At 37.8% G+C, this 11,056-nt stretch overlaps 1 protein-coding gene across 1 annotated transcript; it reads right to left on the reverse strand.

The window, feature by feature from the left end:
* Positions 1 to 897: 897 nt before the first annotated feature.
* On the reverse strand, positions 898 to 10,797 carry dpy30 (dpy-30 histone methyltransferase complex regulatory subunit). The gene is made up of 5 exons (XM_048531028.2): positions 10,718 to 10,797; positions 4,778 to 4,824; positions 4,619 to 4,666; positions 3,089 to 3,231; positions 898 to 1,219 (listed from the first exon to the last, which is right to left on the reverse strand). Exons 1-5 carry the CDS (start codon positions 10,725 to 10,727, stop codon positions 1,147 to 1,149), a joined length of 321 nt encoding a protein of 106 aa, XP_048386985.1. The 5' UTR covers positions 10,728 to 10,797; the 3' UTR covers positions 898 to 1,146.
* Between the last annotated feature and the right edge of the window lie 259 nt (positions 10,798 to 11,056).

Below are 11,056 nucleotides of genomic sequence, written 5' to 3' on the forward strand. Positions count from 1 at the left end.
CTTTTGATGTATCCAATTTCTCAACACAACATGCCAGTTTTAAAACAAAATTAAGTGCAGGTAAACGGGATTTGTGTAGCTTGGTGTTTCCTGGTATATGCTGCAAAGCATTGGCTGACTATGATATTGCTGCACATTTTAAATACTCACTAACTTCAACCTAAGATTTATCCATAACAAACACTTTGTAATTAGTCTACAGTTAGCCCGTTTACCCTCCTTTTTCACATCTTGAACACAGGCATCGCATTAGTTACCTACCAATTTGCAGTAGTAATTATTGCACAACTGGAAGACTGAAAAATTGGATTGAGAGGGTTTCTAGTTCTGCTTTCTTTAACAGAAGGATGCAATCCATTAAAGCCAGTTAACATCTATTTTGAATATGTTCATTTCTTCATATCCAAATTATTTTGTTATCTGACGTTTATTCTGTCATCTCCTAGTGGCTCTATCGTAACTTCCATCACTGTAAAACTCACAAATTATACATTTTCACCACACCTGCATCCTCCACAAACTCACTGTTTCCAACTGATTGGTTTTTGCTACTCTCCAATTCTTTTGTTCTTAACATCCTTAAGACGCTGTAATTATTTTTTTTTAGTATCCGCAATTATTTTCCTTTTATGCCACTGGATGGCTTTTCTCATTATTCCTTGTATTCTTTCTTTTCACTAGTTCACTTCTTAGTCTCCATTTTAAGTTTTCCCATTGTCCTGTTTGGTTTCCTGCCCAGCAGAATAATTTAGGCCTGTTTCACATCTCCCCTTCTATCACATTGCTTTAACCGTAATCCTTTAACTCCTCAAATACTATTCCAGACTTACTTGTATACTCCCTGCAAAAGAAAATATCTAGTAAGGCTGAAGACAGAGTGAAGCAAAATACTGCACATTATTGAACCAATGTAAAAACAAAGTGGTTTATTTAACATCACAATGTTTACATAAATAACAGAAAATGGTGATGAGCTATGCACAGTTACCAGACTTCAGATGGATTATGAGCCACTTTATGCATATCCTGGTTTTGGTTTTTGCCGTCTGAACTGTTTTAACAAACCATGATATTCTAGAGTCACCGCCTTCCTTGCAACTGTAAATGGATCTGATGAAATCTTCAGTTTTGCATTTTCCACACAAGCTAGTTTCTCTCTTCGAACTGTGACTTGTTCTTCAAAAGGTATGCGGCCAGGAATTCAATAGGATTGGGAGGTCTGGAAATAAGTCAGAGTAAACAGTATTTTATGGTAAACTAAGTGACTATTTTTAAAATTGCAAACTTCATGTTAGAGAACAACCAATGCGCAAATTTCTCATGAAAACGTACAAGTGCAAGCCTTTCACAAGATATTTCCTTCATTAGCTGGTGGTTGCATCAAATTGAATTCATCTGAAATCATAAGTCTGTTTGTAACACTGTTTTGGTCACACTTGAAAAGGAGATTAACTGAAGTTGCCTTTAGTCATAGCTAATTGTGGAGAAAAGGTTCATTTAGAAATTAAGTTCATAACTATTTAAAACAAATAACCAAACCTTGACAAATGTGTCGAAGTTGTAAAATGTTGCCCACAGTGAATTGAGAAATTAACGATATTTATTTTCTGAAAACTAAACTGGAGAATTAGGAAAGTTCCAAAATTAAAGAAACATTTGATAGCTACTCCCAATTTTCATCACATCCACTCTGTTAGCCTATTATTACAATTTTTTTCAATTGCAGGTATGTTTTTTCTATGCAGACTAACTATAAAGATGTAAGGGTAAGACAATAGGATGAAAAGAATTAAGGATTTTTGAGATTACAATTAACACAACAAGATTCTGGCACAAGGTATACTGCTGTAAAAAAGGTCATTTTTCCCAACAGCTCTGTGCCTGTTCTTCAACGAACAAACTAGGTAGGCCCTCTACTCCATTGTTTCCCCTGATCCTTGCAACTGTTCTTCTTAAAATAGTCATTCAATTCCTTTGCAAAAGCTCCAGTTGTATCTGTGTCCATTACATCCAAATTCTGACTACTAAAACAAAAGAATGAGACTTGACTTTTATCTTCTCCAAAATCTATATCTCCTTCCTAAAGTATGGTGTCCAAAATCTGACACAATACTCCAGCTGACAGCTTTTACACAAAACTTCCTGGCTCCTGTCCTTATACATTTTATTAATTGCTTTGTTAAACCGTCCTGCCACGGTTAATAATCTGTGCACAAGTAGCCCCAGGTCATTCTTTTCATTCAAAAATTTTTAAAATGGTGTCATTTATTATATTCTCTCTCATACAATATTTTAGTAGAAAGTATCACCTCACAATTTGCTATGTTGAATTTCATCTGCAACGTGCCCTCGCATTTCATTTGTCTATCTATATCACTTTGAAGGCTATTACTCCCTATATCACTGTTAGTGCACTTCTAAGTATTGTCTCGTCTGGAAATTTTGAAATTATATCGGTTAATCTAGTCCTAGTCCTAGTCCTAGTTACTAATCTGATCAGAAATAGCAGTGGTCCAATATACTTGCCTCCAACATAATTACAATACTTTGAATAAAACTGTTGTCCTACACGGCTTCAAATGTGTACATTTTGTTGATGTAAACTCAAAAGAATGAGGTAATCCCAGATTTAGCTACGTAGTGGGACTTTGCTCCATGAATTCTAAAGCAACGCCTGTCTGTGCACATTCTGTAATAAACAGCAATGCATTGCAGGTCACAGCTAATACATCCATTTTGAAATTAAGAACTTACATTAAGATTAAAAAAAAAGGAGAAAAGTGCAAAATCCTGGAGTCATACAAGTCAGGTAGCCACCCTCCACATCCAAATTGTTAAAGTGCTAAATACCATGAAAACACGTTGGTCATTACCATGTGAACTATACCTCAGAGTGATGCTCAATTCAGAAGTACTGTTTCTTACTTCATTTTACAAGAGAAAGAAGTAGATGTGAAACATAAGCTCCCAGGCATCCTGTAACTTATGAAAGAATGCTCTTAGCCTTTGCAATGGTGCACATAACAATGAATTTTAAACAAACATGACCCCAACAGTCATACATAGTCACTTTTCATAAGCATCTTACCTTTCTTTTGCCAGAACTGAGAGGCCTTGCAAAAGAATGGGTACCACTGTTTGATCCAGATACGCCCGAGTTGGAAGGGACTGCAGATCCACTTTCTGTTTAGATGTTTTCTCCGCATTCAGTTTTTCATTCTCAACTATCCGCTATTCCATTCCGGAAAAAAAAATAAAGAAAGCTTTAACTTTAATCCTCATGATACATCATCAACAAAAAAAGTGTTCTGATGTAGTTTGTAGGCAAATAGGATTGCAATCAATGATCACTAACAAACTTCAATAGAAAAGATGTTCCTTAATACATTTTAAAAATGGGATTTATGATTGTCCTGCATTACTCTTTTACTAACCTCCACAAGCAGAAAGACAGTAAACATGCCCAGGCAAATGCTACTCTGACTCGTTAGTGAGGGGTCTTAGGGCAATTATTGTAGGAAACACCTTCTACTGAAGTACAATGGAGATCAAATCAAAGTTTGTGGGTTGGGGAGGGAATTAAATCTGTGGCAAAACACTGTATAACCCAAAACAAACCCTTGAAATTATATTCTTCATGATGCACCTTTGAGTCACTCAAGTGTCCGTGGCTCATTTGCGAACACAGACAGCAAATATCAGTGGGCTCAGTTTTGATGAGTCATATTGGATTCAAAACATGAACAGTCTCCACAGATGCTGTCAGACCTGCTGAGTTTCTCTTGTTTTTACTGTTTTCATTTCAGATTTCCAGTATATTGTTCTCACTTAAAGATCACTGGACTACTTAACTCCAAGGGCTTTAATTTAAAGTATCTTACTGCCCAAATGCACTTTACAGCATGAGCGTCACTTAGCAGATACCAGGAAAGACTGGTCAAGAGGGCAGTGAAAATAGCCAAGAACCTTAACAGAACAACATAAAATAGTCAATATACTTCATCTAAGTGTTCACAGAAGCAGTTCTAAAAACCAAGCTGTATCAGTTCTCCTGGTTGATTCACTCGGTGCAATGTGGAATAATGGCACTGCCATGGAGACCAGGCAAAGTTTAATGAAAAATAACAACCAGGGAGGTGCTATGATTTATAATATTCCATAATTCATCCAAATTCTGAGTTTTAAGCATTTAAGTTAATTCAAATTGAGTTTGTTTTAATGGTATTTGTTAATCTAGGAATACAATGGCACTCATTGTTAAGTGCCATGCAGTTTACACAGTTGTAATTACTTAGATTGGATATGGTGCGAAGACCAAAGAGCAGCATAAAATTTTAATACTTCCGCCAAATATTTCTGACAAACAGTATTTTAAAATCCCAAGTCCTGTTAGCTTTATTTCATACTTACTGTTGATTCATATTTGCTGGCTGGAATGTCTGCAAACAATCCCTAAGACTAGATTAGGAAAGCTTTAACAAAAGTTAATGAAGGTTTACAAACACATATGATTATACAGGGCAATGTATTGAAGATACCTTCAATTTAATTGCACAGGTAAACTTGTATATGTATGGGTTTGACAGGGAGTAAACTGCCACATGGCTCAACATAGTACCTGCACATTCTCAGAGAGACCGTACTCCGCGTGAGGATTTTCTGATATCTGAAAGACAGACAGACAGACATTGTCCGAGAACAGTACAATTTTTGTCCTAGCCAAATAGAAGACAAGCTATGTGTTCTTGTGTCTCACTTAATTCCAATCTCGTATTACCTGCATCTGTCCTTCCAGGTTTGGTTCTGCAAGCGGTTCACTATGCTCTAAGGAAGTAAAGACACGACAATAAAATTAAATCATGTCGCAGTACTGTTCTTTATCCACGGAAGTCAGGGCAAAAAATTTCCACAAGCTGAAAGTCGATCAAATCTTAATAAAAGTATCAAGCAAATTCTGGCAAATACAACTGTTATTTTCTGATAACGGGATACATTCCACCTATATAAACAAATACTCCTGTTGATTATGGCAGATATGTTCACAGACTGAATCTGGAGGTTGGGAACATGACAACAATAGAGGATGGAATGAAACAAATAATAATGTGGACTGATAGCATCCTCTAAATCACCACCAGGAATGTCAAATGTGTTTTGCTAACCTAATGCCAGGATAGGGAATATTTCAATGTACCTGGAAAGGAAGGGAGACAATCTAGTTATGATGTTCATTTTAGGTCCAATGACATAGGGAAGGAGCAATGAACTTAGAGAAGTCAGGATCTAAATAATAAAAGTAGGATCTCAAGGGTGACAATCTCAGTTATTACTAAAGAAACATTCTAATTGGCACTGGAACAAACAGAAGATGAACACATGGCTAAAAAGGGGTTTTGGGAAGAAAAGGTTTGATTTTAAGGGATAGTGGCTCATTCCCTGGGTCAGGTGATAGGTGTATAAATGTGCCAGTCTGCATCTGAACCAGGCTGGCACAAGATCTGATGTAATGAAGATTTTGAAAAATTTTGTAGGACAGGGAGTGGCTCAGTGAGAAGCAACAGCAAAAATTGTAGAGTTAAGATCATAGTAATATACATTACTCCAGATTATGGAAACACTAATAACAACAAATTTCCAAATAAGAATCAAGTTAAATAATGTGAGAAAAACAGCACAAACCCAAGATGACAAGTGGGACTTTTTGCCCGAGCAAATGCTTTGCATATCAAATTGTATAAAACTAAATTGACTGAATTAGAAGCACAAATACACATTCTAGAGTATGACATGATAGTCATACTTTCAAGCCCCTGATGATTGGAAGTTAAATATTCCAAGTATAACGTTTTCAGAAAGCTAACAGAAACTGGTAGGAGAGCAGTCTTATTGATTCAAGATAATATTACTACATTAGGAAGAAAGGACATAGTTTTTGCTGACTGCTTTCATTTATCTATGGTCAGAACTGAGGTAAAATATAGAGTGTTGTCTCTAGGTCACCAGAAAGCAATGACAAGTAAGAATGTGTTGCGTGCTGAATAGCAAAAGCAGCATTGTAGTATTGGGAAGAGTATTTTTCACATATTAAGAGGCTCAAGTCAGATAGTAAATTTTGACAGCACTCATTATTTTCTGGAACCACATATTTAGAACAAACAAAAGGGCACTCATGTTACATTTAACAATCAGTGATATGCCTCTTAATAATCCAATGATTATATTGTCAAATGAAGGATAGTTTTAACAAAGAAATAAAAAGTTAAGAAAGATGATTTTGGATTTTGGTAAGGGTAATTTTAGGATAAAACAGACTGAAAACAGTATACCACTCAAGGAAGCATACGCTGCACTACAATGATTTGGAGGGATTCAAGAAGGCAGCTCATCATTTTCTCAAGGGCAGTTAGGGACAGGCAATAAATGGTGGCCCAGCCAGCAATGCCCATTTCCCATGAGATGTATACGGGTTTCCCATTTTACAAACATCTGTCTTATGAACACTCATACTTACGAATGCAATTTTATCCAAGGGCATAATTTTAATCTCGCCATGCAAACATTTCCTGTATTTAGGAACAGGATTTTTATACCTTCCTACATTGTTTTCCAATTTGCACACAAATTGACATGTGAATGGACTGCAGAATGGAATCCAATGGAATCCGAGGACTGCCTGTACAAAATGAGGGGCATAGACAGGGTAGACAGGAAGAACTTTTTGCCCTTGATGGAGTGATCAATGACTGGGTGCATAGTTTCAAGGTACAAATTAGATGGTTGAGAGGAAGTGTGAAGAAATTCTTCTATCTCAGCGGAAGGTGGGAATTTGGAACTCACTACCTGTTAGGGATGGTGGAGGTAGAAACCTTCATAACATTGAAGTGGTATTTAGATGCATACGTGATGCTAAGGCGTACAAGACTATAGGCCAAATGCTAAAAAATGGGACAAAAATAGGTAGTTTCTGACTAGCGCAAACTCAATTGCCTGAAGAGCATTTGTATATGTAGAACTCTGACTCTACATAATCTATCCTTTCTAAATCCAGACTAATTTTCTTTAATAGGGTCAAATTCCTTGTGTTCAGTCACTTTGTTCCTATTTATACACTTCAACAGACTGATAAATTTATAATTTCCTAACTTCTCTTTTACTTTTCCTAAATAACAATCAACATTTGCAATGCATGTGTATACTTGAATTCTCAGAAAGCTTTCAATAAGGTGCCATCCAGGTGGTTAGGAAGAAAATTAGAGCAGAGATAGTTGGTAATAGATAGACTGATTGAAAAACAGAGTCAATGGTAAGTCTGGCAAGACTCTTCTTCAGAACTGAAAGGTGTTATAAAATAGGTTTTTTAAAAAAATAATTTTGACAGAGGCAACCTAGGAGCAAGACAGCAGATGGCTTAGATGACGGTTGCTCAAGACCAAACCCGATCTTATTATCAATTCTGCCATAAGGGTGGTGCATCATCTGGGCTCAGAGACCTCTACTGGACAGAAGTTGAGGGCCTCATGTCACTTCTTGCAATATGGTCCCTCCATAAAGCTGTTGTTTCTAGGACTGTCTAAGATTTCTCTCTTCTGGAGATTGTCCACCACCACCCCCCACACTCCCACCATCCAGCCTCCTATCTCAGTCAGCCGAGCCCATACAGCCCACTTCCATGTCCTTCGCAAAGTGGACTATCATGGCAGATTATCATTTCAGACTGTTCCTGCTCTACTAAACTAATTTCTTCCTGTCTTGATTATTTCTTTATTCCTTCTTGTTCTGTCTCTTCCCACCTACATTTGAGATTCTTTTGATGCTTTACATTGGTTCCAAAATTTCCAGTTTTCTGGTTTTAGCCATTTTCTCCACTATGGATGTGCAATCCCTTCATTCAACTATTCTCCACCAGGATAGTATAAGAAGATTTATTCCTTGAAAATAAAAAGCTATACAGTCTCTGTTCACCACGACCACCCTTCTTCACCTGGTTGAGCTTGTCTCTCTTTGACCAATTTTTCTTTTCACTTTCTTACATTCCCTCTCATCACTTTTCCCTTCTAGTCATGTTGTATTTGTGCTGTTTACTCATTTATTTAGTAGAAAAGGACCTGGTTTCTCTCTTTCACACCAAATTTCACCCTTTAATAGCTTTCTTGTTCTAACAACCCTTCATCTTTTGCAAAGGGCTTGTACACCATTTGCCCTCTTGCTTCCCTTCTGCCTCTGTCAAAAGTATTCAATAAAACCTTCTAGTTCTGAGGAGTCATACCAGACTCAAAAAAATTAACTGTTTCTCTCTTCACAGATGCTACCAGACCCATTGAGTTTCTGCAGCATTGTGTTTATTTCAGATATCCAGCATCCACTGTATTTTGCCTTTAAACAGACTGAGCAGTGTTTAATGGAAAGAAAGCAAGAAATAAAAAGATAATTCGCAGGTTTTCAAGCTGTGGCCAGTGAGATAACATTAGGATAAGCGCTTCAGCCTCAGCTATTCATAATCCATATTAAGGATTTGGATTTTTGGACATTTTCAGGCTTACTGATGGCACAAACTACATAAGAATGTTACAAAAATGATGTAAAGAGGCTTCAGGAGGTTTTGGACAGGCTGAGTGAATGGGCAGTATAGCAGATGGAATATAATGTGGATAAATGTTATCCATTTTGGTTGGAAGAACAGAGGTGCAAAATATTTCTTAAACAGAAAGAAATTACTAAGTGTAAGTTGGGCAAAGGGACCCCAAGTACTAACTCAATGAAAGCTTACATGTAGAACTGGAAAGCAACTGGGAAGTGAAATGGTATGTCGGCCTTTATAACAGAAGATGTGCATACAAGAGTAAAGATGTCACAACTGTACAGATAGTTGTGAGGCAATACCTAGAATATAATGGACAGTTTTGGTTCCCTCACCTAAAGAAGGATGTATTTTCCCCAGGGGGTGCACAGTGGAGGTTGACCAGACCCCTCGTCACCACAGTTTAGAAGAATGAGTTATGATTATTGCTAGTACAGAACTTGAATATTGATGAAAAGAGAGATGTTGCTACTGCTGCTTTTCATTCTGATATCAGGACAAATAAGAATGCTAAATTTTAAACATTAATAACAATAAATACTAGAGAAGAACTGATGTTGACTGGTTGGCAAGTTCCGCCTGGCTGAGGCATTGCCACAAAGAAAGCAACAGGGAACTATCAGCTCCCTAAGCTTTTCAGTAATTAGGAAAGGTACAAGGCTTGCGCATATTCCAGGCAACAGGTCCCTGAATATGACTGTATATCACTTACAGAAAATATAAACCAACCATGTTAAGTTCATTTGATTATCTTAATGCCAAAGCAGAAATTGCTGGAGAATCTCAGCAGGGGCTTTCTGAAGAGTTGTCACTGGACCCAAAACGTTAACTGTGATTTCTCTCCACAGATGCTGCTAGACCTGCTGAATTTTTTCAGCAGTTTCTGTATTGGTTTTGATTTCCAGCATCCAAAGTTCTCTTTTTTTTTATTATCTTAACAAATAATCTAAATATCCCACCAACTGGTTAATTGAATCAAATAAGATGTACTTTCATTGTTTGTAACAGGTAGTGTACAGACCACACTCAGCCAGACCACCCTTGCAAAATCCAAAACCAAAGGCTTACTATTAGGTGGTTCTCCAGTTAAGAAGCATTCATTATGCAGTCATGAACACATTATGTTATATTGGTTATTAGTGTAGCTGTTAATCAGTTGATTTTATAGTGTGACTCATTTATGCTTTCTCAAAGTAGTACAAATTCACATTCTGGAAGCTCTCAGTAAAGAAAAGGAATATGTTCAACCCTTCCAACCTTAAAAATTACTCAGGCACTAGAAGCCTAAAATGTCTTTGTTAACTTGTCAACTAAACATTTTCTCCTTTAACTGTTCAATCATTTGAAATTTGGGATTGTATTTGTCCCAATGACAGCAAGATGAAAAACTTCTGCAACATGCTTCTCTCTGAAGCAATATTCAACTTTGCTTTGGAAAGTTCCAGCCTTGACTAAAGTAGTTTCCCTCCTTCAATGCAACGACTGCATTATGGAATTTCAGCTGATTTGAAAACAAAACCAACACGAAAAAGGGGTTAATGAAGGAAGGTGGAATTATACGACAATGTCGGCTCAAAGGGCCAAATTGCCTTTTGCAGCCTTATATCACAGCTTCAAGCAGTCTCCAGAAATTTGAATACCACGCAGGATGACAGTGCAGTACTGTATCCGTAATACACAAGAAGTGACTAACGGGGCTGGGATAAGATGCTGAGAACGGATAAGTGAGCATAGAAATCCATAAGGCGCTGGGCGAAATCAGGAGCCAGTGTGAATCAATAAAAGTTGTTGCCAACAACAAATCGTCGCGCTGTTACCTAGCATTCACTTGTGCCTCACAAGCCGCTGGCAATAAGCCTGGAAGAAACACCTCACTGTAGACAAGGGAACGGTCAAGTGTAGAAGGAGGTCGGGGAAGCTAACGCAGCGCTGAGACATAGAGCAGTGGGTCTTCAAGATTTCACAGGTTGAGATAGCCTGACTACATTTAGCACAGAATACTCATTATCACTTCAGGGAATTCGACCTCGGCCATTCTGGTGGCTCAGAATGCCACCTCCAGCTCACCCAGATAAAACAAACAACCAAATTGTTTTTTCTCATAAAAAAGGAGGCCTGGCTCAAATCTGAAGCACCTACCTTCCGCCATGTTTGTTGACCGTTTCTACGCACTACTTCCCGTCCCCAGTAAGACAAGCTCAGCGATTGGTCGTCACTCTCCTGGCCTCCCTTAGAAGCGAGCTCCGATTGGTCCGGCTGTTACCACCTTTGAGAGGATAAAGGGTATTGGCTACAATTGTGAGCGGGCGGGGTCACCGTTGGAACCAGTCGACGCAGGCTCAGTCCTGGCAGCCGGGAGGCAGTAAAATTGTGGTGGCTTCAAGTGTCAAATGTTGGCTGGGGGAATTATTGAATAAAAGACTCGTGCAGCAATATTATCACTAACGTGATAAAGTTAAAGGTGAATGTATACATGAT

Source organism: Stegostoma tigrinum, chromosome 4 (genome assembly GCF_030684315.1).
Source record: "Stegostoma tigrinum isolate sSteTig4 chromosome 4, sSteTig4.hap1, whole genome shotgun sequence".
Lineage (NCBI taxonomy): Eukaryota > Metazoa > Chordata > Chondrichthyes > Orectolobiformes > Stegostomatidae > Stegostoma > Stegostoma tigrinum.